The 25,677-nt window shown below is 58.1% G+C and overlaps 1 protein-coding gene across 5 annotated transcripts in view; it reads right to left on the bottom strand.

Moving 5' to 3' along the window:
- Window positions 1-447: 447 nt before the first annotated feature.
- Window positions 448-25,677, bottom strand: part of MORN1 (MORN repeat containing 1) — a 78,298-nt gene continuing 53,068 nt past the window's right edge. Inside the window, exons 8-12 of one of the 5 annotated variants that reach the window (XM_077151547.1) lie at window positions 12,141-12,271; window positions 11,920-11,999; window positions 10,794-10,979; window positions 3,518-3,582; window positions 448-799 (exon numbers count right to left, since the gene is read on the bottom strand). In XM_077151547.1, coding sequence (XP_077007662.1) covers window positions 463-799; window positions 3,518-3,582; window positions 10,794-10,979; window positions 11,920-11,999; window positions 12,141-12,271 — 799 coding nt within the window. In that variant the 3' untranslated portion in view covers window positions 448-462. Of the gene's footprint in view, window positions 800-3,517; window positions 3,583-10,793; window positions 10,980-11,919; window positions 12,000-12,140; window positions 12,272-22,512; window positions 22,617-25,677 lie in introns of those variants that run through there. The other 4 variants (XM_077151543.1, XM_077151545.1, XM_077151544.1 and 1 more) reach the window with 4 other exon arrangements.

Raw genomic sequence — 25,677 nt, 5'->3', positions numbered from 1 at the left:
GGGGAGAAGGAGAGAAGCAGAGGCTACTGCCCCACGCACATCCTGAGCAAGTGGAAAGCTGGGGGGCCGCCCCCTGAGCAGGAGGTGCTTGCTGGGGACGTAGTCAGTCTCCAGTGGCTCTCACTGTCTGGAGCTGACCTGCAGTGGCCAGGCGGCCCAGGCAGGGTGGCCTCGTCGTGGCTGCCAGGGAGCTGCGGCAGCACCTAGGACCTGGGCCTGGGGGGGCTGGGGCCGTCTCTGGGAGGGGAGGGCTGCATGTGGCTGGGGCTGCGGCGCGTGGTGGCCACTGGTGACCTGGGCGTGGGCAGAGCCCAAAGCGTGGGGAGGGGCCGGCAAGTGGCGAGGAGGAGGTAGACTGGATGCAGGTTGGGGGTGGGGGTTGCAGAGACACTGCCCACTGCCCAAAGCAGTGACCTGCTGGCTGCCCACCAGCGTCTCGCCCGCAGGCATGGCTGGGGCTGCCTAGAGGAGGCAGGCGTACCCCTCAGGGGTCCAGGCGGAGGCAGCACTCGGCATCTGGGAGGCACTTTTATTCTGGGGGGGGCGACCCGCTCCGGGTGCCTTGGGGCCACGGGGGAACAAGGGCTTCCTGCCGCCTCCGGACCTGGGCGGCTGCGGAGGGGATGCTGGTGACCTCGGGGGCCTCGGCCACCGCTGTCCCTCCTCGCTTAGGGTGCTGGGGACGGGGGCTGCTGACCGGCCTCCTTTGCCAGGACCCGCAGGTGTTGGAAGGCGGGGGGCAGCGTGCGGCCCAGGAACGGGGGGTCCGTCACGTCGTGGACCATGATCACGTACTCCCCTGAAAAGACGGGTTCCCGCTCGTTCTCGGCACTGAGGCTCGTTGGGTTTAGAGGTGGAGATTTGGCCACCCCGCCCCTGGCTGCATCCATTCCCCGCGGGGCGCCCAGTGGGCCCAACACCTGCCCGTCACACGTGCCCCTCCAGTCAGCTGCCCCAGCGTCCACACTCCCACCTTTGTCCCAGAGCCCTGCTGTCCCTCTCAGGCCCCGCTCGAGGCCTGGTTACCCCAACCCTTCTCAGGGCCCCCGGCACCAGCTCCTGCCCACCCCCAGGCAGGGGCAGCCCTGTGGGTGCGGCCGAGTGGATAAATGAATTCGAGTGGGGCCCTGGGACCAGCCCTGGGGGGGGGGCGCCGCGGATGCCCGAGAGGACGGACGTAGATGCTTCTAGAAATGAGACAGGCTGGTGTCCTAGGCCCCCGCAAGCGGAGACACCCACCCTCACTCCCGCCGATGGACATGTGGCCCAGTGGAAGGGCTTTTGCTTTTGAAAAATCTTTCCTGTCTTTTAAGGAGAAAAATAATCAATTTTTTCTAAAAGATTCTGAAAAAAATAAGGCGGTCCCGGAGAACATGCTCGGGGGTGGGGGCTTGTTTTGAAGCCCCTGCCTGGCTCTGGGGCGGGGAAGGGGAACGAGGGCCCTGCTGGGGGCACCGGGAGGCCTCGGGGAAGGAGCAGAAGTGCTTTTCCTTTCTTCAGGCTGTAATCTGTCTGGAGAGCCTCAAAGTTGGAAAAACCGTAAAAAGGAAAATAAAAAATAACAGAAAGTGGGGTTGCTGTAGCAACCGTGCTCCCTGCCCCCCAGCTGCACTGGGGCGTGGGAAAAGCTCGCGGGGCCACGGGGGCTCCCGAGGAGTGCGGCTGAAGGGATGGGGGCCATGGGCAGGGACTTACTGGCCGGCGGGTGGGCCGTGGGGAAGCCCAGGCTGCCAGCGGGCAGGGCGGGTCACGGCCAGGGGAGGGGCCCGTGGAGCCAGCAGCAGCCCTGCACCCGCTCCCAAAGGCCCAGGGCCCAGTTGGTGGGTCTGGGCCAGGGGGACGCTGGGGGATGCTGCGGTGGGAGGTGGGCCCGGGCCGCCCTAGGCCTTCCATGCAGGGCCCTAAAGGTGCCGGACCTCAGGTCAGAGAGGGATGCCAGGGCTGGGTGCCCCGTCCCTGGCACCCTCTTCTGTCACGGGTGCACATCTGCTGAGGCCACGGGCACTGGCCCCAAGGGGATGCCCAGGCCCAGCGCCAGAGGCGACCTCAAGAGGGTGTGATCAGGCCGTCCCAAGCCCGTCCCTCTTGCCTGTCCCCAGGCCCCTGCCGGCCCCTCCCCGCGCCCCTCCCCCACTACCCTGCCCTGACCGCCTCGCTTTGGATAGTGGCCCTGTCCCCTCCACCCCTGACCTGCCCTGCAGCCACACAGGCCTCCACTCCCACCGCCCTCACTCCACTTATGGAACATTCCTGAGGTGACGGCGTGCTGTGGCTGTGCTGCCACAAGTCTTCCCGCACCCCAAGATATCCGCCCTGCCTGCCCTCCACTGCTGGCCTATCCTCACCCCGGGAGAGCCCCCAAACTGCTGGGCCATCTGCTTCCCCACCCCACATCGGCCCACCCACTCCACCTGGGCCTAGGCCTGGGCCCTGCCTGGCCGAGGCCCCTCTGGCCCTCAGGCCCACCCCAGGCTGGCCCGGCTGCCTTCCCCCACGTCTCTTATGCGCCTGGTTCCCCGCCATGTCCCTTCCATGCCCACACTGTGTGATCAGCTGGCCCAGAGCAGAGGGACCACACAGGGCATGGAGAAGGGCAACTGCACTGGGATCCCATTTCCAGCTGGGTGACCACCAGGGCCCCCCTCAACTGGTATTTGTGGACTCATGAGACAGCCCCACACCTGGTGTCTCTTAAGGAGGAGACTGAGGGTCAGAGTGGCGAGTCCTAATTCTGCCCACAGGCTGGGCCCTGTGAGCTGTCATGGGTGTTTGTGGCTCTGGGAACAGTGTCCCCAAGCGTCAGGCTGGGCTGAGTGACCCTCCACGGCCACCTCGCACACAGGCCAGGAGGGGTACAAAGTAGGGTGCAGGATAGAGTGCTTGCTGGCAGTGTGCAGTAGTCAAGGTCTCACCTTCCCACACTACACAGAGGTCCCCTCAGACAGAGTGCCCTTAAGGTCATGTTCACCCTTGGGACCGAGGGAGAGACCAAGGGTCTGAGAGGAGCAGGTCCCCTGCAGGCTTCTTGCTGTGGGCCCCTCCTGCCAGTGTTCAGCAGCTGCCCTAAGTAAAGCGCTAGGAGAGCCTTGGTGGCCCTTGGCTCCTCACTGACCCTGTGGCTGTCACAGCTAACCCTGGAGTTCCCAGGAAAGACAACAGGGACTTCCAGGTCATGCACCCACGGCCCCGGGGCTGGGGGCTGGGGGCTGGGTGTCTCAGTCAGGGCAGTCCGCGGAGGAGCCCTGCCAGGTGTAATCTGTCAGGTGGGGGATACTGGCGGTCTGGGCTTCATGCCCAACAAGGACATGCCAGAGTCCTTGCTCCCTCAGCTCCCTGCAGGCCTGCCCACCTCCGGCAATGGTGTGTCCGTCCCCAGGGTGTACCAGAGGCGTGTGTCGATGCTGCCCGCACCCCTGTGGGGGTCCTGGAGGGCTGGCTGGAGGAGAGGCCTACCCGGGGGCTGGGTCCCCCCTAGCCCTGGGCTGCCCCCTCACCCCATGCCAGCCCTTCCGCCTACCTGGGTGTGCGGCCGCCATGGGCTCCGCTGTGGCCAGGCCACCTCCTCCAGCCGTCCTGTTGGGCCTGTAGGAAGAGGCGGGGACCCCTGAGTGGTCTGGCCAGGCCCCCAGCCTCCCTCAGTTCCTGGGGTGGCACATGGGGCTCGGGGTACAGGGGCCTCTAGCACCCCACCTGCCGGCCTCAGGCACGGTGGTCCTGCCCCCTGGGCCCCCTCCCCTTCACCTCCAGAGGCTCTGCTGCCCCCGGACCCTGCACCTCGCTGAATGAGCTCCTCTTCGTCCAAGTCCAAAAGTGCCCCCTGCATGGACGTGGACAGAGCCACCCCAGCTTTCGGGTGCTAGGGCAGGTTTATGGGTAAAACAGGTCCGTTTGCTGGCGTGTAGCTTAGGTGCAATTTCTGAATGCGGGGTATGAGGGCTGCAGGAGGCTTAACGATGCAGGGGGTGGAAGATTCCAGAGGATAGGAAAATTATGAGCCACTCAGAAAACAGCTGAGGCACTAAGTCCATCTGAAAGCTCCTCAAGAGTGGGGTTCAGTTCTCAGCATGAACCCCAAGAGGCAGGGGTGGGGCTTAGCCTGGGCGCACTGATAGGCGACCCCCCGCAAGGGACAAGGAGCCTGGGAGCTGAGAAAGAAAAGGGACCAGGTAATGGGTGGGGGCAGGGTGCTGAGGAGACCCTGGGATCCCTGCCTGTGGGTTGGGAGTCTGACCTTGGCCACGTCCACCCCAAGATGCCAGCAAGGGCTCCCCGAGGGCGGGTGCAGCACTGCCCATGGCTGCCTTCAGCCTGAGCCCTCCATTCCCCCAGAGCACGAGAGAAGTTGCGGGGCTCTGCCACGGTCAGGTCCAGATCTGGGGTGTGTGAGCAATGCCCCCCCTCGCCTGCCCCCAGGGGCCTGGGTCCCAGTCGGGGCAGCAGGTGGGCCCAGAGGACCTGGCTGGGAACCTTGGGGAGACCCCCTTGGCCAGCACCTTGGCCTCCTCCCTGTCTCCCTGAACCCCCAGATGTGCTCTGTGCATGGCAGGGGGCCCAGGGAGGCATGGCTGGGCCCTCAACTGTCCATCAAAATGGACAGGGGTTCCGGGGACCAGAGACCCCTGACCGGGGGTGGCACAGCCCACCTCAGGCCCTCCAAACCTTACACACCAGGATGAAAAAGGAAAGATAAAGGACTTCAAAATTGCTTCCTTTTGAGTGGAGAGAAATGGCCCAGCTCGGTCCGACAGAGGGAGGCTGCGAAGGGCGGGGAGGGGCAGGGAAGGGACCAGCAGGAAGCTTCGCCCGAGTCCTGGGAGGTTTGACAGCAGCGCTCGGCTTTGGGGACGCAGAGCTGCCACCGGGTTCCTGGAGAAAGGGGGTGCTGGGGCGAAGTTCTCAGGGACCTTGGCACCCAGGGACGGTGATGCACACATGTGAGGGCCAGGGGTCGGGGAGGGGCCCTTTCGCTGGCCACGTGTCCACCACGTGGTCCAAGCCCCTGGACGGTGGCTATGGGACATCCTGGACCTCCAGCCCCCCGGTTCCCCAGGTACATGAATCTGTGCTTGGTAGAAAGGGTCAACTTAAAGAAATTAAACCCCCAAAGTGCTCAGAATTAAAACTTCTGTGCATCAAAACACGTTACTACAAAAGTGAAGAGAAAACCCCACAGAATGAGGGAAAATATTTGAAAACGCTATATCTGATAATGGTTTAATGACTATGTAAAGAAGCCCTACAGTTCAATAGCAGAGAGACAAACAACCCAATTAAAAAACGGGTGAAGGGGTCGTGTGGACATTTCTAAGACACACGAATGGCCAAAAGCTCGGGGCACATGCTCAACACCATTAGCCATTAGGGAAATGCAAATCAACCCACAGCGAGACTCCGCGTCACAGCCAGCAGGATGGCCGTTCTTGTAAAAAGTGACACACTCGGAAGAGAACCCGTGTGGGGAGGAGCCCTGGGGCGTGGCTGGCTGCTGCAGAAAGCTGTCTGACAGCTCGCGTGGGGGTGGGGGGCGACTCCACGCCTAGGTTTGTGCTCAAAAGGACCACAGTGGGGGCTGGACAGGCATCTGCACCACTCGCCGTGGCCCAGCCATGACCCGACAGATGTTGGGGAACAGCGTGGCCTGCGCGTGCACGGGTGTGCGGCTCAGTGCTGATGCACGCCACAGGGCCTCGATGCAAACGTCACACTCAGCAAAATACGCCCGGCACGAGGGACAGGTTGTGTGCGCTGCCTTGCGGCACCTGGTAGGAGCGACGGTGGCTGCAGGGGAGGGCGGGGGACTGGGGGCAGCGCCTGGCGGGGGGCTGACACAAGGTCACTTTATCTTACTTTCCCAAGGTAAAGAATCCTAACAAGAGAAAAGACCAGGCAGCCTTCCGGCCCCGTGGCGCGACGTGTGCCGTGGAAGCAGCTCACGTGGCACCCACACCCTGAGGGCACTGGACACGAAGTGGCCGAGGCTGTGAGCGCGCGGGCAGCTGGGGCCCTTCTGGGCCATCCTCGCGGGGCTCTGGCACCCCTAACCACGGCACCCCTAACCTCCTGCCTCCAGCACCGGGAAGCAGCGCGCACTCACCCACCTGCAGACACTCAGAGGCCACGGGACAGGTGGGCCTTGCACGGCGGGGACAGAGACCCTGCAGGGCCCGGCAGCTGGGCTGGGCGCCCCCGGGTCTGGACCGTCCTCCCCACCAGGTCCATGTGGGTGAGAGCGGGTGGGCGGCTTGCCAGCTGGGGCTTTCTCCTCCCTGGGGACCTGCTGCCCGGGGCGTGCAGAGGGGTCTGCAGTGCCTGCCAGGGCCCCTGTGAGCGCCTCTGCGGTTATTTCTGTGCCGGAATCACACCTGAGACACTGCAGGAGAAGGAAGGTTCCAAAGGCTTCCGTGGTCTGCAGCGGGTTGGTCTCGGCCAGCAGTCGGGACGGCCTCCGGGCTGAGCTCAGAGCTCTGCCTGCATCTTGGCCACCGGGGAGGACCCCCCACCCGCCGGGTGCCCCCTGTCAGGCAGGGGCGAGACACAGGGCCCCACCCTGGGCTCCCTCCCAGGGTGCCAGCCACACTGGGGGCACACAGCTCTGGGCAGGGACGCAGGGCCCACGCCAGCCCACACAGCACTGGGGTCTCACGCTGTGGGGCTCGCGGACGCTGTGATTCTCTGTGGCCCCAGGGCCGGGACCCGAGTGGCTTTTCTTGCCCCCCCCCCCCCATGTCCTCAATGGCTATTCTCTGATTCCCTCTTTTAGGGCCTCAGGGCTTCTGCACCAGAGACCTCAGGAGGCCCTGGGACTCACCCCAGGGGCTCTGCTGCACACCGGGAGCCCTAGCAGCCTGCTCCTGATATTGGGCAGCTGTCCCCACACCAGCACGCAGGAGCAGGTGGAGGGGTCCCCAGCAGCCCACGCAGCCGGGCTCCACTGGGAGAGCTGCAGAGGGGGCGGGCGGGGGGCACTGCCCGCTGGGCTCAGGGCTCTGTCCCGCTGGGGCTGCTCTCCCTTGGGGATTCTGCCCCACAGGACCCTCCCCAGGCTTGGCATGGGATGGGCTCCCTCCCGGGCGCCAGGGTGTCCCCTGCACAGGGTTTCAGGGGGGCTCCGCCCGGCAGTCAGGGGTCCATGCCTAGACCGGTCCTCGGGGCCCAGGAGCCCCTGCACTCCATGGTAGCCACCAGGATCCTAACTGGGAAAACCCGGCACTGTTATAGTCCCAAGTAGCGCAGCGGGCTCCCTGCCACGCAGGGGCCCCCCTCTGGGTCCCTGAGAAATGGGAGCGGCAGGGCTGCGCCCCGTGATAGGCGATGGCCATGGCTCTGATGGCTGCAGGAGCAGATACGGCCCCCTACTCTGGTGGCCTGGGGAGTGTGCAGGGAGCGGGGAGGCATCTCCCACCCCCAGGCATGTGGAGGACATTGGGGTCACGTGGCCCCCGTGGGCCTGTCTCAGCCCAGAGTTTGGAATCCCATCTCTGGTTTGGGGAAACACTGGGGGGTTCTCCTCCTTTCGGGGTGCCCATCCACCTGCCAACATCTGCCCTGGCCCAGAGTCTCCGGCTTCAGCGCTGGGTGTGAAGGGTCAAGGCCCCTCTGGGTCCTTCTTGCCAGCCCTGGCTTGGCTGCTCCCAATCCAGCCCCCTCACCTGCTCCCCCTGATAAGCCTTCGTTTTTCAGTCCTTGCAAGTTTTCTAAAGAGAAGAAACCACTCAGTGCCTTTCTCCTATTTGTCCTTCAACAGCCACCTGAGCAGACTCCAGCTGGGAGTGGCCGGGTTGGGTGAGGGCACCTGCTGGGGACAGGGGCCTGAGAGGGCTCGTGTGGGGGAGTGGGGCCTGGGGACCCCTGGCCACAGTCCTGACCTGGAGCTGCACAAATGTGGGCTCAGACCCCCAGGGGGGAGGAAGGGACACCAGCGGCCCTCAGCCCTCACCCCCATGTCCAGGGATCCCCTGTCCCACAGCCCCTCTCCCAAGCCCCCCCAGGTCCTCCTGAGAGCCCCTCCCCGGCCCCGGCCCCGGCCCCGGCCCCAGCTGGCTGTGGCCTCTGGGTGCCCTCTGCTCTGGCCACACCATCTGCTAGGACCCACTGCCTTGGCGGGCCCTGAGCTCAGCCACTGGTGGTGGAGGTAGCCATCCAAGGCCAAGGGTGCTGCGGGGCGTGGGGGACCCAGGCCTGTGGCCTTTGCCCTGGACCCAAGTGCTCATGCTGTGTCTCCGTGAGTTGGTCTCAATCCCACCCAAAAGCATCTGCCCCAAGCCCCCCTCAGGTCACATGGGGGGGTCCCCAGGACGGGGGGCTTGGTGAGTGGAGAGAACCAGCCCCGGGGGGAGCAGGCTGGGGGCTGGGTGAGTGGGCACCCCACAGCCCCTCCCCCCACGCCTCCGGGGACACCTGAGCCCAGCGAGAGCACCCGCCTCTGGTTCCCCCGGGGTGTGGGGGTGGGGGTGTTGCTTTGCACTGGTGGTGGTGCCGTGGGGACCTGGTGGCCATTGGTCAGCTCTGGTTTGTAGCTCAGGTCCCCGAGGTGGCGCTCACAGCCAGGCCGGGCTCAGAGGAGGGACACAACCCCTCGGCCGCCACCAGCCCTGCCGCCCAGGGCCTGCCCAGGCCTCTCTGGGGCGGCCCTGGGGCTCGGCCTCCTCAGGTGGGCGGTGGGTGGGTGGGGGATGGGGTGGGTGGGTGGGTGGGGGGACAGGCCAGCTTGGCCTCCTGCGGCCCAGGCTTCAGGGCAGGGGGACAACAGGGTGCTGGTGTCCCCACCCAGGCAGCAGCGTTCCAGCTTCCTACAGCTCGGCTGGGCAGCCCTGCAATAGGGGTCAGGCCGGGCGAGCTCACCCCGTGCCCCAGCCCCGCCCCTCGGCCTCAGCCCCGCCCCTCGGCCCCGACACGCCCCTTGGCTTTACCGGGGCCTGACCCACACCCCGCCCACGCCCCCCTAAGGCGATCACCCGCGCACCCCGCAGTAACCCCGCACACCGCAGGCCGGTTACCCACACCCTGCCCCCCTCCCAGGAGGACACCCACGCCCCAGCCGCTAGGATGGCAAAGCACCGACTCTCCAAGTATAAAAAAATTAATTGACTCCATCTGTGCCGGCCTAATGACTGCTTAAACGACCGATCGCGGAGGAAGTCTTAATTAAAACCATTTTTCTCCCAGCCGAGGAGGGGGCGGCGCTCGCTGCGGCCGGCGCATGTCGCCAAGACCCGCGGGGGGGGGGGGGCGGGGGGGCGGGGGCTGGTACCTCCTTGGCCCCGCGGCCTTGGGGCCCCGGCTGTCCCTGGCAGCGAGCCCCGAGCTCCCGGGACGCGAGGGCAGGGCCGCCCCGTGGGGCGTCGCGAGGGGCGGCTTTTGCGGCAGACACAGCCCCCCATCCCTCGGGAATCCCTGTCAGGCTGTGAAATCCGCGGAGTGCCAGCGATCTCTGCACAGCCGCACTGCACGGAGGCCACCCGGGACCTGAACAGTCACCCTGGCCTGGAGGCGGGCGGGCGCCTCTGCGCAGGACACAGGCCTTGTGGGGGCTGCCGGCCCCCGGCACCCGCTCTGTGCACTGCAGAGGGCGGGGGGCGGGGACCGCGAGGGTCTGCTCTGCCGAAATGAGCTATTTCAACCCAAAACCAGGCTGCAGAGTCACAGTTACATAACCCGCACCAGTGGTGCCCTGAGCATGGGGGTCTGAGCACGTCTGCGTGCGTCACTGTCCAGGCTGAGAAGTGGCGCTCACATACGCCCCAAGACCTGCACCGGGGTCCCCACCTCTTGGGGTTGGCCAGGTTTCTTCACGCAGGGGCTGCTCGGCTGTTGCAGGAAGCGAGCTTCACACGTAATTCACAAGCCGTGACTCAGAGCTGTCTGACGACGGCCCCGGGGCCGTGCCGCCAGCTCAACCCGCAGCTGAGCCCAGAGGCCCGCCAGCCCCGAGCCGTCCCCGCGACCCACGCGCACTGCGTCACCATGAGCCATCTAATTGCGGGGCCTCGGAAGGGGGCTCGCTGGGACTTTCACTAAATCTCTTGCTTTCCTGGAGTTTACTTCTGGGCCTGTGCCCATGGGTGTGCCCGCTCACGCCTGCTGTCCCGCGCGACGCCGACCCCCTTTGGCCTCCCAAGTCCCCACCTGCACCGGCCTAGGCGGCCTGCACAGGCTCTCTCTGTCCCCAGGGCGGCAATGGGGAAGGAGCTACTGCCAATCCCCCCACATGTCAACCGCGATGCGTCGGCCTGGCAGGCCCCAGGCCCGGAGCCCTGCTCCCTTTCCTGCAAAGTGGGGTGTGATGCCGTGGCTGGGGACCCCAGAGCCTCCTCGCTGGCGCAGGACGACACCCCAACCCACGCTTTGTTCAGAGGAGCACAGCAGGGCGCCCTGACCCTGTGCCTCCGCGTCCCCCACATGCCCCCGGGTCTCATGTGCCTCCTGACGGCACCAGGAGCGCTTGGGGATTCCCACACCTCATCCTGGTGGCCTGGGCAGCGCCTGCCTCCCTGCTCGTCTGCTCTTGAGTCCCCCTGCCTGGAGCCAGCCCTGCTGCCTGCTTGTCCCGGAACTGACTTGCCGTTTCCAGCTGCCACAGTGGGTCAGAAGAAAGCAGGAGCTGGTGGCTGCGGAAGTGGGGGGGTGGGGGGACACCTGTCCCTGGGTGAGGCCTCAGGATGGTCCTGGCAGAGCTGACCCCTACCCCGGAGCTGAGGCTGGGTGGAGGTCCCTGCCACCCCGGGCCTCCTCCTGCGAGCACCCGTGCCATCCACCTGATGCCCCGACCGCGCCACGCGGCTCCCATCCCTGACCTCGGGAGTGAATTCTCGCAACCGCCCCTGGCTACAGGCCTCCCTCTGCGGCAGCCAGCGAGCACGTTTTCTCCCGTGATGTGCGCTGGGCACAAGGCAGGCTCCGCAGGAAATCTCAGCTGTGGGTGGGAGAGACGCCAACGACGTGTGCCCACTCCTGCTGAAGAAGCAGCTGTGTCCCTCGGGCTGTGGGATTCGAGCGGGGGCACACTGGAGCCCCGGGTAAAACGGGGCATCCCACCCCTGATGCTGAGAGAGCCCCAGACCCTTAGCAGGCTGAGGTGGGCAGCACCTGCAGCCCGAGTGGGCCCCAGCCTCCTGCCTTGCATGAGCCCTTCCCAAGTGGGCAACTGTCCGAGGGTGGCACCCCACCAGGGTTGCCCCTCTGGGCTGGGCCCTAGAATGCGAAGGCTGGGGACGTGTGCAGGACTGCGGGGGGGAGGTCCCTTGCCCAGCAGAAGCCCCTCTGCCTGCCTGGTCACTCCTGTCCCCTGACCCCTACGGAAGCCTCCTCAGCCCAGCCGTCTGCATGGCGCTCTGCGTCCTGCACTGGTTCCCGGCCAGACTGCTGCGGCCCCCGCCAGGCCTGGTACACTCACACCCGTGGCTCATCCCACCACATAGGGACCCCTCGGGGCTGGCCGGGCGTGAGGAGAGGGAACAGGCCTCAGCCCAGCAGCAGCTCGAGGACAGACGTGGTGACCAAGCCCTGTTGCCCGTGGTGCCACCTGCTTGGGAGCACCCGGACTGCCCCTTCCCTGTGCCACTTGCTTCCCACTCCCCTACGGGGTTCCCTGGGACCCCCGAGGAAGCTGTGTGCCACTGCGTCCTCGTCACTCTCAGGCCTACTCCAGGGGAGCCCTGGTCAGCCACAGGGGACCCTGGGGGGCCGAGGCTTCTCCTGGCCTCCTGCAGAGAACCTGCCCCCGCGGGAGCTCAGCTGACGGACCCTTGCCCTTGGCACTCAGTGGGGCCCGTGCCCAGGGGAGACCCATGGTGGGACACAAAGATCTGCCCACCCGTGTGTGAGTGCGCCTGGAGGCACAGGCACGGGGGTCCACGGTCAGCCCCCAGGAAAATGCCCACTTGTGGCTGCAGACCCCCAATTGGGGGGGCTGTTTCATACCTGCTGCCTCCTGCCGGCTCCCTCTCGGTGGGCGTCGTCCCCCCGGGACAGCGGCTGCCTCTGGGCCCACCGCCCGTCTGCTGTAGGGCCGGTGAGGGGAGGGGGGCTTAGAAAGGCACCTCCCACGGGCCCCCGCTCCCGGCACCAGATGGGGTCCCAGTCCTGGGGAGGGGCAGGGCCAGCGGGTTTGGGGTGCCCAGGACGAGGGGTCCCCGCCCTACCTCGCAGGGGCCATCCAGGAACAGGACTGGGTGGTACTGGGGTGGAGGTGGCCCCAGCAGGATGTCGGCGAAGACGGCCTGGCCTCCCTGTGTCCGCTGGAGGTCCTGGGGCGCCGGCACGCACCCCGAGCCTGCGGAGAAGGAGGTTATTCCAGGGAAAGGGAGAAAGAAAGACCCTTTAAGCCTCAGGAAGCAAGGAATGGACAAGCCCGCCGGCTGGCCAGGACAAGGGGGTCTCCCCGCAAGTGGCCCCCATGGCCAGGGAGCATGCACGTGCTCTGAGCTCGCAGGGGGCTGCGGGGGACCCACCTGGGCCCTGCCCTCCTGCCCTTCTGCCCTCCTTTCCCAGGGCCCCTCGCTGCAGGTACCAGGGCGTCTCCTGGCCACCTGCCCACGCTGGGCTGGTGTGGGGTCACTCCAGGACCCCCCAAACAGGCATCGAAACCCGCTTTCCTGTCGAGGCAGGTACAGGGTACTGGTAGAGTCCCGCCCTGGGCTCCTGCCCCAGCAGGGAGGGGGTGCAAGAGGAGCCCGCCCATCTCCGCAGCTGCTCCCCTGCTCTGCACCCTGGCTGTGACTCCAGCTATGGGGGCACCCCCTGTGCACCCTGCAGGGGAGCAGGGAAGGAGCAAGATTTGGTGGGGGGTAGTTGGGGGTGTACTGGACGGGGTCTGCGGCGGCAGCTGGCAGATGGGCACTCTCAGGGGCCAGGCCTAGGTTGGGGGGGCAGCTGGCAGGACGGAGCGCACTGGATGGGGTCTGGGGCGGCAGCTGGCAGGACGGGCACTCTCAGGGGCCAGGCCTGGGCTGTGGGTAGGGGGGCAGGATGGTGAGGATGGCCGGGGCAGGGGCAGGGGCAGGGAGGAGGTCCTGGTCGCGGGGTGACAGGAGGCTGCTCCTGGGGTGCACTGGCACACACAGTCTCAGCATGGGCCCTGGGGGCCTCTGTGGGGCGCAGGGTGCCCCTCCCTGAGCCAGGGCACCAACGGCCCTCTCCAGGAGGAGCACACCCCCCAAGGCATCTTAATCCCAACATTATGGTACAACTTAAAAATAGAGAGCGCCCCGCCCCCCCCCAACAGGGCCCCCCCCCCGACCCCCTCCCTTAGCGCTGCCCAGCGCTACTTCCGCTGACGCGGCTTGGCTCTGCGCCCCGCGGTGACCCACTCCTTCACCCGCACCTGGACAGAGGAGTCACGGCTCTGAGCACCTGACGCCCCGGCGCAGGGACCCCAGACCACTGCCGCGGGGGCTGAGCTCTCCCAGCCAGGTCTCACCGAAACCCCCCAGCACGTGGGGCCGCATGGCCCGCGTCACTGCCAGGACCCGCGGGAAGGCAAAGGGCACCCAGTGTGACGCCGGCCCACCCAGGGGCCTGAACAGTCCCGAGACCCACTGGGTCCGAACCCCGGCATGGCCGCGCAGCAGAGCGCACTCCTCAGACCCAGCTGAGCCCGGAGCCATCTGTACGCCCCGGGCAGGGCCCCCCACCGCCCCCACCCTGCGCCCTGTGCCGTCCATCCATCGGCCAGCACAGGAGAACCGCCGCTCATCGGTTTAAACCCGAAGGTACCCCCAGAGTCTTCCAGGACCAGGCCCAGAGACCCAGCAGTCCCTGCCGGGCCTTTCTTTGGGATGGTCAGTCCTCTCTGCCCCTCGGGAGGGTGTCCCCGTGGACGCAGGGTATGTGGGCAGTGGGGGGAGGGGCCTGCCCTCCACAGCCCCGCCTACACATGTGCCTGCCTGCTGACTGCCCTGGCCGCGCATCCCGCGCCTCTGGACATGTCCGCGGGAATCTCAGATCACCCCCACATCTGTCTGCTGCATTGCCCGGCGCTGACCCCTCGCAGGCCTCCAGCCGCCCCCGACTGTTTCCTCACCATTCCTCCAGCAGCAGCAGGGCGCCCTGATCCAACTCACATCCTGACAGTCCGGCCCCCACTGCCTTGCACACCACCCCTGGCCACCATCGCTTCACACCCGGCTCGGGGGTCCTCTCCCACCCCCTTCAGTCTCTTCTTTCCCATCCAGGCCAGGCCCCCCTGCCTGCTCAAAGGCCCTCCTGTTCCCCCGGCCACAGCCAGGCCTGCACCCCACAGCCTGCTGGGCCTTCTCACACCTTGCCAGGTCAGGGCTGCTGGAGATGAAGATGGGGAGACCTGGGGTGGGGGCTGGGTCGAGAAGCCACTGCGTACCTCCTTGGGGCTCCCCTTTCCTCTCTAGCAGCTTTGCTGCCACTGCTGCCCTGCCCTGCCCTGCTTGGACCAGGGGCCCTTCAAGGCGGTTTCAGGGCAGCGTCTGCCCAGCCTACGCATCCGGCACCCCTGAAGTCCCAGCGTCCCTGCCACTCTGGGTGCCATGGCCTTCGCCTGGCTCTGACTCTTGTCTCTGTGCCCCTGCCTGATTGCCGGGGCAGCCCAGCTGGGCATGCAGGGGTGTTGCTGGTGGATGGCCAGGCCAGCCCCGCCGCTGCCCCCCCAACACTGACCTGCCCCCAGGGAGAGAGAGTGACCCCTCTGCACACTGGGGTGCCGGTCCTGAACCAGGCCCCTCATCGGGGGCTCGTCCTCCCAGAACCTGCCACGCAGGCAGAGCGGTGGTGGACAGACAACGATGGCTATAGGTGAGAGATGTGCATTTTAAGCCCCTTGGAAATCACAAAGAAAATATATGAAAAATGCATGCAGAAAGAAACGAGAAGGGACTCAAAATGGTGTGATACAAAAAAGTAAATAAATATGAAAGTAGGCATATGATGAAAAAAGTCCAGGGCAAAGGGTGAGCTCTTTAAGACATACAGGAGCGTGCCAGGAGGAGGGAAAGTCTACTTTCTAGTGGAGGGTCGTTCAGCTTCCTGTAAAGGGGGATTCCCAGGGCAAGGCACGGGCCAAGGAAAGCCGGACAGGACCCGCCTTCACTTTAGCCTCGGGCTGCTCTCCTTGGTAGCAGGCCCAAATTCAGGGGGGCACAGCCAATGCACAGCCAATCTGCAGACAGCAAAAGATGCTTTTTTGTGCTGTTTTGAATGTTTTTGGAAGCTCTCAGCACTCAAGGAAATCTCTCTCAGATCAGTAGCTGGATGCAGACATAAGGGGCAGGCAGCTCATCAGTAAACAAAACCAGACTGGACATACTGGACAAAGATGTAAGTGAGTCTCAGTGTCTCAAGGAGGTAAAAGACAATGTGGAGCGAGAGCCAAAGGGCACGAGGAAATAGTGAATGGGCAATGTGAGCATCTCGATAAAGAGACAAAAGTTTTAAAAGGAACCAAACAGAAATACTGGAGTTGAAAACCAGTGACTGAAATGGAAAATTCCTTAGAGGGTTTTAACAGCAGATTGGAGTAGGAAGAAAAAAAGAATTGGTGATCTTGAAGACAAGAAAATTGAAGTGATTCAAGCTGAGGAGCAGAAAGGAAAAAGAATTTCAAAAAGTAACCAGAGCCTAAGGTGGTACAGTGGTGGTTCAGTGGCAGAGTTCTCACCTGCCATACCAGAGATGCAGGGTGCATGCCCATGGAAAAAAAAAGGAACCAGAGCCTAAAAGACCAGTGGGATGCCATTAAGTGCACTAAAATCCACATAATGGAAGTCCCAGAAGGAGAAAAAAGAGCAGAAGAGGCAGGAAGAATACTCAAAGAAATAATGACAGAAAACTCCCCGAATTTAATGAGAGATATGAATATACATATTCAAGAATTGCAATGAACTCCAAACAGGATAAACTCAAAGAGAACCACACTCAGGCAAATACTAGTCAAACCATGAAATACCAAGGATGAGAAGAAAGTTCTGAAAGCTGTAAGAGAAAAGCAGCGTGTTATATTCAAGGGAGTTCCAGTGGATTAAGTGCTGATTTCTCATCAGAAATCATAGGGGCAGGAAGGCAGTGGGACAAAATATTTAAAATGCTGAAAGAAAGCAAATTCTAATAAAGAATTTTATATCTGGTGTGACTGACTTTCAAAACGCAGGAGGGATTAAGACATTTCCAGATAAACAAACACTGAGGGAATTTGTCACCACTAGACCTGTCCTACAATCAATGCTAAAGGGAGTTCTTCAGATTGAAAGGAAAAGACATCAGACAGTGGTTCAAAGTGGCATAAATAAAGGTAGCCATTTGGGTGATCATATATGTCAGTAATATTGTACTGTATTTTTTGGTAAGTAAATCTACTTCTTACTACTTACAGGTTCTAAAATGCAAATGCATAAAAAGTAATGATAAATCAATGGTTTCAGACATACAATCTTGGTATCAACCCAAACATGACGGTTATAGATGTAACATGTCAAATTTAAGCCCCATGGTAATCACAAAGAAAATATATGAAAAAATATATACAGAAAGAAATGAGAAGGGACTCAAAATGGTACACTACAAGAAATCAAGTAAATATGAGACTAGGCATTAACAGAAAAATTGAGGGACAAAAGAATGGATAAGACTTACAAAGCCTAATTAGCAAAATGGCAGAAGGAAGTCCTGGATTCTTAGTAATCATTTTAAATGTAAATGGATTAAAATATCCAGTCAGAAGACAGAGATTGGCAGAATGGATATAAAAGCATGACCCAATTATACACCTTAAATTCAAATACATTAGTAGTTTGAAAGTGAAAATATGGAAAAATATAAATGTAAATAGCAACCAATAGAGAACTGGGGTAACTGTACTAACATTAGATAAAACAGACTTTAAGTTAAAAACTGTTACAAGAGACAGAGAAGGCCACCATATACTAATAAAGGAGTCAATTCAACAAGACATAACAATTACAAGTTTATATGCACCTAACAGCAGAGCCCAAAAATAAATGAAGCAAATATTGACAGATTTGAAAAGAGAAGTAGATGATTCTACACTAAAAATAGAAGATCAATGAACCAATTTCAATAATGGATAGATCATCTAGGTAGATGATCAATAAGGAAACAGGAAACTTGAACAGTACTCTAAACCAACCACACCTGACAGACATATATAGAACTTTCAACCAACAGCAGCAGAACACACGTTCTTCTCCAGTAAGCATGATCATTCTCGAGGACAGACCATATGTTAGGTCACAAAACAAGTCTCAATAAATTTAAAAATATTAAAATCATACAATGCATCTTCTACAACCACAAAGGAATGAAGCTAGAAATCAATAACAGAGGGGGAACTGGAAAATTCACAAATAAGTGTGTTCTAGCTAGCTGCTGGAATGCAATGTACCGGAAACAGAATGGCTTTTAAAAAGGGGTATTTAATAAGTTGCTAGTTTACAGTTCTAAGGCCGAGAAAATGTCCCAGCTAAAACAAGTCCATAGAAATGTCCAATCGAAGGCATCCGGGGAAAGATACCTTGGTTCAAGAAGGCCGATGAAGTTCAGGGTTTCTCTCTCAAGTGGGAGGGCACATGGCAAACACAGTCAGGGTTTCTCTCTCAGCTGGAAAAGCACATGGTGAACATGGTCAGGGCTCTTCTCTCATCTGGAAGGGCACAGGGCGAACATGGCATCATCTGCTAGCTTCTTCTCCTGGCTTCCTGTTTCATGAAGCTCCCCGGGAGACATTTTCCTTCTTCATCTCCAAGAGTTGCTGGCTGGTGGACTCTGCTTCTTGTGGCTATGTCGTTCTGCTCTGTTCTCTCTGAATCTCCCCATTCTCCAAAATGTTTCCTCTTTTATAGGACTCCAGAAACTTATCAAGACCCACCCAAATGGGTGGAGACATGCTGTCACCTAATCCAGCTTAACAACCACTCTTGATTAAATCACATCTCCAGGGAGATGATCTGATTACAGTTTCAAACATACAATATTGAATCGGGATTATTCTGCCTTTATGAAATGGGATTTAGATTAAAACATGGCTTTTCTAGAGGACATACATCCTTTCAAACCAGCACAAAGTGGAAATTAAACAATGCACTCTTAAACAACCAATGGGTCAGAGAAGAAATCACAAGGGAAATTAGGAAATATCTTGAGGCAAATGAAAATGAAAACACAAATACCAAAACTTATGGGGTGCAGCAAAGGCAGTGTGGAGCAGGAAATTTATACCTCTAAATGTTTACATTAAAAAAGAAGGAAGTTCTCAAAGAAGAGACCTAGCCTCATAATTGGAGGGTCTAGAAAAATAAGAACATACTAAACACAAAGTGAGCAGAAGGAAGGAAATAAAGATTAGAGTGAAGATAAATGAAATAGAGAATTTAAAAAAACAATAGAATAAAAAAAATAGAATCAATGAAACCCAACATTGTTTGAAAAGATCAGTAAAACTGATTTTGTTCGTTTGTTTGTTTGTTTGTTTGTTCTGTTTATATATATATTTTTTGTATTTTTTATTTTTATTTTTTCTCTATATTATCATTTTATTTCTTTTTCTGTTGTCTTGCTATTTCTTTTTCTAAATCGATGCAAATGTACTAAGAAATGATGATCATACATCTATGTGATGATATTAAGAATTACTGATTGCATATGTAGAATGGAATGATTTCTAAATGTGTTAATTTTTTTTAATTAATTAAAAAAAGATCAGTAAAACTGACAAAACTTTAGCTAGAGTGACAAAGAAACAAGGAGAGAGAATGCAAATAACTAAAATCAGAAATGAAAGGCTGGACATTATTACCAACAGCACAGAAACTGAGAAAAAGGGGGGGGGATTATAAGAAGATACTATGAACAACTATAACCAACACGTGAAATAACCTAGAGGAAATGGACAAATTCTCAGCAACACACAAACGACCTACACTGACTCAAGAAGAAATAGAGGATCTCAAGAGACCAGTAATAAGTAAGGAGAGGAATCAGTAATCAAACCCCCCCCCCAACAAAGAAATTCTTGGGACCAGATGGCTTCACTCATGAATTTTACCAAACATTCCTAGAGAATTAACACCTGTCCTGCTCAATCTCTTCCAAAAATTGGAAGAGAAGGGAACATTCCCTAACTCATTCTATGAGGCTAACATCATCCTAGTAACAAAGCCAGATAAAAATACCACAAGACAAGAAAACCATGGACCAATAGCCCTTATGAATATAGATGCAAAAATCCTCAACCCAACATTAGTGAACCAGCTCCAACAGCACATTCAAAGAATCATACACCACGATCAAATGGGATTTACCCTCGGTATGTAAAGGTGGTTCACAGAAGACAGCCAAGGATTGCAATAGACTGCATTAGCAGAACCAGTGAAAATAAACATAATAATCTCAATTGATGCGGAAAAGGCATTTGGATATAGCTTTTGAAAGCTATATCATTAGACAATCATCATCAAGAAACATGGCTACTGGAACACAGCTCTACATTTTCAGGCAGTTCCCTCCAGCCTCTCCATTACATCTTGGATAACAAGGTGGTATCTACTTAATGCATAAGAATAACCTCCATGATAACCTCTCGACTCTGTTTGGAATCCCTTACTGATCCCTTTCATTGACACTTTGTCTCATTTCACTCTTCCCCCTTTTGGTCGAGAAGGTTTTCTCAATCCCTTGATGCTGGGTCTCAGCTCATTCTAGAGTTTTTCTCAATCCCTTGATGCTGAATCTCAGCTCATTCTTGGATTTCTGTCCCACGCTGCCAGGAAGGTCCACAACCCTGGGAGTCATGTCCCACGTAGACAGGGGGAGGGTGGTGAGTCTGCTTGCTGTGTTGGCTGGAGAGAGAGGTGTGGTCAATTGATTTTTTTTTTTATTGAGGATTTTTGCACCTATATTCATTCGAGAGATTGGTCTGTAGTTTTCTTTTTTTGTAATATCTTTGCCTGGTTTTGGTATGAGGGTGATGTTGGCTTCATAGAATGAATTAGGTAGTTTTCCCTCCACTTCGATTTTTTTGAAGTTTGAGGAGAGTTGGTACTAATTCTTTCTGGAATGTTTGATAGAATTCACATGTGAAGCTGTCTGGTCCTGGACTTTTCTTTTTAGGAAGCTTTTGAATGACTAATTCAATTTCTTTACTTGTGATTGGTTTGTTGAGGACATCTATTTCTTCTTGAGTCAAAGTTGGTTGTTCATGTCTTTCCAGGAACCCGTCCATTTCATCTAAATTGTTGTATTTATTAGCGTAAAGTTGTTCATAGTATCCTGTTATTACCTCCTTTATTTCTGTGAGGTCAGTAATTATGTCTCCTCTTCCATTTCTGATCTTATTTATTTGCATCCTGTCTCTTCTTCTTTTTGTCAATCTTGCTAAGGGCCCATCAATCTTATTGATTTTCTCATAGAACCAACTTCTGGTCTTATTGATTTTCTCTATTGTTTTCATATTTTCAATTTCATTTATTTCTGCTCTAATCTTTGTTATTTCTTTCCTTTTTCTTGCTTTGGGATTAGTTTGCTGTTCTTTCTCTGGTCAATTGATTTTTGACAAGGGTGTCAAGTCTACTCAATGGGGGAAATAGTCCCTTTAATAAATGGTGCTTGGAAAACTGGATGTTCACATACAAAAGAATGAAGGAGAACCCTTCCTTCACACCATACATAAAAAATAACTCAAGATGGGTCAAAGACCTAACTATGAAATTCCTAGAAGAAAACACAGGGAAACTTCTTCCAGCCCTTTTATTTCAGAATGGTTTCTTAAACTTCACATGAAAAGCACAAATCACAAAGGAAAAAAAAATAGATAAATGAGACTGCATCAAAGTTTAAAATGTTTGTGCATAAAAGGACTTCATCATGGAAATAAAAAGGCAACCTACAGAATGGGATAAAATGTTTGGAAACCACATATCCAGTAAGGGTTCAGTATCCAGAATATACTAAGAAATCCTCCAACTCAACAACAAAAAGACAAGCCACCTTATTTTAAAAATGGGCAAAGGGCTTAAATAGACATTTCTCCAAAGAAGATACACAGATGACCTAAAAACACATGAAAAGATGCTCAACATCCTTAGCCATTAGGGAAATGCAGATCAAAACCACAATGAGGTACCATTTCACACCCATTAGAATGGCCACCACTGAAAACTAACAGAAAATAACAAGTGTTGGAGAGGATGTGGGAGAACGCAATTGTTGGTAGGAATGTAAAATGATCGTGGCTGCTCTGGAAGACAGTTTGACAGTTCCTGAGAAAGGTAAGTATGGAATTACTCACTTCTAGGTACAAAACCAAAAGAATTTCAAACAGGGACTCAGGTATTTGCACACTTATGTTCACAGTGGTATTGTTCACAGTTGCCAGAAAAGTGGAAACACCCCAGATGTCCATCATGAGATGATGGATGAATAAAATGTGGTCTAGCCACACGATGGAATATTATTCAGCCCTGAAAAGGAACGAAGGTTTGATTCACACGACAGCATGGATGAACCTTGCAGATGGTATGCTGAGTGAAATAAGCCAGATGCAAAAGGACAACTATTGTGTGATGTCACTGACTGGAAAAACCTAGATTAGGCAAATTCATGGAGTCAGAAGCTAGAGCACAGGTTACCAGGGGCTGGGGTAGGGTCAGGGACAGGGGTTAAAGCTTCATAGGCGCAGCTTCTGGTTGGGGCGAGGGGGAAGGGGTGTGGGCGTGGTGCTGGTGGCACAGCTCTGCGAGCATGTGACACCACTGCTGACAGTGGACCTGAGTGTGGTGCAAAGGGGAAGTGTTAGGCTACATGTGTCACTAAAATGAAACATTAAAGAAACAACAACACAGACTGCCCAACATCGCGAACCCTGATGTGAGCCACAACTGTCGCACCAGCACAATCACAGTTGTGTTCTCTCATCAGTTGTAATAAACGTACCACACCAGTGCAAAGTGTTACCAACAGGGAAAGCTGCATGTGCGAGGCAGGTCCTGGGAGCTCTGTACGGTGCATCTCTCCTGTAACCCTACAGCTTCTCCAATAATAATAAAAAAGGGGGTGGGGGAGGCAGAGGAAGGTCCATGCCCACGAGGCCGTTTCCGTGGCGCCCCCCCAGGTCCCCCCTCCCGGCCTGGCCTTTTCCACCTGTGGGACACGCCTTCAAGGGCCGCGTCAGTCGCTCACAAGCTCTTCCTCAGGGGCCACGGGGCAATGCCAGCTCCGCCAGCCTCGGGGCACCTTCCCAGGGGGTCTGCCCGCTGCCACCCCCGCCAGCCCTGCCACCCCGCAGCAGCTGACCCTGCACTCTGGGGCTCCAGGGACTGCCCCTCCCCCAGAAGACGAGAGTTTCTTCTAAAGCTTTTATGTCTATTTTAATTACAACAGTTATGGCTTTATCAGCAAGATAAAGGTCACTGTGGTGCCTCGAGGGGCGTTTGCAGGAGGGGGGGCACAGCGGTGGCCTGTCCCTCCCCCCCCCTCCGTGGGAGGGAAATGTCGCTTCATTATCTTTTACAGCCGCCTCAATTAGACTCTAATCACCTGTGGAGGATGGAGGACACGGAGGCTCCGTGAGTGACCGCCGAAGGACAGGACGGCAGTCAGTGGTCCGAAGGGGCCGTCTTTTGAGGGGACAGACACAGCGCCTGAGTTTTTAGGGCCAGACTCAATCAGCCACGGCGCCGGAGGGTGCAGGGGGCCGGGGTGAGAAGGGGCCCTGAGACCCTGGGCTGGGCAGGTGGGGGGCAGAAGCCCCTCCAGCCTGAGCCCCCCCCCAGGACTCCTGTTGTCCGCCCCCGGGCACACGCGCCTGTTCTCTGGCCCCAGGACCCACTGCTCCACCCACTGCCCGCGTGGCCTGGCGCCGAGGTGGCAGCCTCTAGCCTTTGGGGGTGCTCGCCTCGCTGCCTCCCCCAGGGACAGAGCCCCCGGACCTGCCGGCCGGCCTTCCCCAGCACCAGTCCCACACCCAGGGCCCTCTAGAGGGAGCCCCCACCCCCGTGCGTCTGGGGGGGGGTCCAGAGGGCAGCACCCCGGCCCAGAAGCCCCAAGGACGGGGCTGTTCTGTTTCCTGAGATGGGCCAGTCCGGGCCTCTGGGTGGAGGGCGCCAAACGACCTCTGTCAATAGCCCCAAGGCCCCCCTGAGGTCATCAGAGCCCCCAGGGCACCCCCACCCCAGCTCCTCTCGGCCCCCGGATCTGAGGGGGGCTGCCCAGCACCCCCACCCGCTGCCGGATCTTGGGGCCAGGTGCTTGGCCAGAGGAGCACAGGCCTCACGGAGCAGAGCAGACCCAGCAGAGCCCCCGGCAGTAAGCCCACAGGGCGGGGGTCTGTGCAGGGCCTGTCTGTTCTCAGCAGCTCAAACCCTGTCCCCGGGGCTTGCGTGGAACGGCCCTCGGCGAGCCGCCCAGCACCAGCAGGAGCGAAACCCCCTGCCCTCCCGGCCCTCGGGAGCGTGCACCTGGCACCTGCAACCTTTGCTACCCGGAGAGGGTCCAGGCCAGAAGGTGCTCCGGTGAGGGGGAGGCTGGGCAGCTCCCCATCCTGGGGCTGGGGCGAGCCTCTGCAGGCAGCTGGGAGGGGGCAGCCAGGGCGTCCACCCTGTACCACGGGCACCCAGCCCAGCTTGCACCATAGGGCCCTGGGCTGCCGGACCTGCAAATGGGTATTATTTCAGTCCCCAAATGAAGGTGCTCGCCTATCTGAAAAAAACGGGGAGGTGGGAGTGGTGCTGTCCCACCGAGGATGCCAGGTGCTGCCCTTGGCTAACTCATCCCCAGGGGCTGCATCCCTCAGGGACGACCTCCAGCAGGGTCCTCCAGCTCCAGCTGCCTTGACAGGCTAAGCCTGGAGTCCTCTTCAGTCACTGCCTGGCTCTTCCCCACCTCTGAGGTTCCCAGGCCACCTAGCTTCAGCCTTCTGCCGCTCACCTCCTCTGGGCACCCCATACCCCTGAACATGGATCCCCACCTCAAACCTCTCTCCCTGCCTCAGGTGGCCCCAACTCCCAGAGGAAGTGACCCCTCCTGACCCCTGACCCTGACACCCTACGGCCTTGGTCTCAGGGTGCTCTCAGAACTGCATCTATTTATCACCATCACCTCCCACACTACCACCTCGTGACTGCCATCTCCATCACCTCCGCGACCTTCACCATTGTCATCCCTCCACCACCACCACCACCATCTCCTCCACCTCCACCATCACCTCCACCTCCACCATCACCTCCACCTCCACCATCACCACCATCACTTCCACCTCTACCACCACCATCACCACCACCACCACCACCACCATCACCACCACCATCACCTCCACCTCCACCATCACCATCACCATCACCATCACCTCCACCTCCACCATCACCACCATCACCTCCACCTCCACCTCCACCATCACCTCCACCTCCACCTCCACCTCTACCACCACCATCTCCACCACCATCACCATCACCTCCACCTCTACCATCACCACCATCACCTCCAACCCCATCACCTCCACTACCTCTACCACCACCATCTCCACCACCATCACCATCACCATCACCTCCACCTCCACCATCACCACCACCATCACCTCCACCTCCACCATCACCATCACCATCTCCACCACCATCACCACCACCATCACCTCCACCTCCACCATCACCACCATCACCTCCACTACCTCTACCACCACCATCACCACCATCACCTCCACCTCTACCACCACCATCACCACCATCACCTCCACCTCCACCATCACCATCACCTCCACCTCCACCATCACCACCATCACCTCCACTACCTCTACCACCACCATCACCACCATCACCTCCACCTCCACCATCACCTCCACCTCCACCATCACCATCACCTCCACCTCCACCATCACCACCATCACCTCCACTACCTCTACCACCACCATCACCACCATCACCTCCACCTCCACCATCACCATCACCTCCACCTCCACCATCACCACCATCACCTCCACTACCTCTACCACCACCATCACCACCATCACCTCCACCATCACCATCACCTCCACCTCCACCATCACCACCATCACCTCCACTACCTCTACCACCATCATCACCACCACCATCTCCACCTCTACCTTCACCACCACCATTGCCACCCCCACCTGAGAATGTGCTCACCACTCTCTGAGGGCAGCGTCCCGTATTAAGCATTTCCCATGTGATTTACATACGCTTGACCCTCACTTCTACCTAGAGGAGAGGTGGTTATTATCATCACCACTTTTCAGATGAGGAAACTGAGGCACAGCCAGTGCCGGAAAAGGTAGCTCATTGTCCCACAGGTGCCCCTGGCCTTCCCTGGCCTGTGGCCTGGCTGTCGCTGTCTCACTGGGGTAGAAATGGGTGCACTGGGCTCACGTCGCTGAGGATCTGCTGGGTGGGAGCTGTGTGCTCTCGGGGAGCCCCGCCAGGGCCCCTCCACCTTGGCTGCCTTTGTCCCGTGGCCACAATGTCTGCACAGGGGTGGGGAGGTGGCCTGAGCATTGCAACCAGAGGCAGAGATTCACCTGCACGGGCAACAGGACCACGTCTGCAACAGGCACCCCTGCCTTCCACTGGGTGGGGCAAGGGTCATGTCTTTAGCCAGAGATTTTGAAATGAAGAACTTCTCGAAGTCTCTTTCTGCCACTCTGACCAGCGCAGGAACTGGGAGAGGCGAGCTTGGCGACTTTGCCTGCTATTT

The sequence above is a fragment of the Tamandua tetradactyla genome, chromosome 2 (genome assembly GCF_023851605.1).
Source record: "Tamandua tetradactyla isolate mTamTet1 chromosome 2, mTamTet1.pri, whole genome shotgun sequence".
In the NCBI taxonomy this organism is placed as follows: domain Eukaryota; kingdom Metazoa; phylum Chordata; class Mammalia; order Pilosa; family Myrmecophagidae; genus Tamandua; species Tamandua tetradactyla.
Note: the sequence above shows the minus strand (reverse complement) of the source record. Positions and strands in the feature narration are given on the sequence as shown.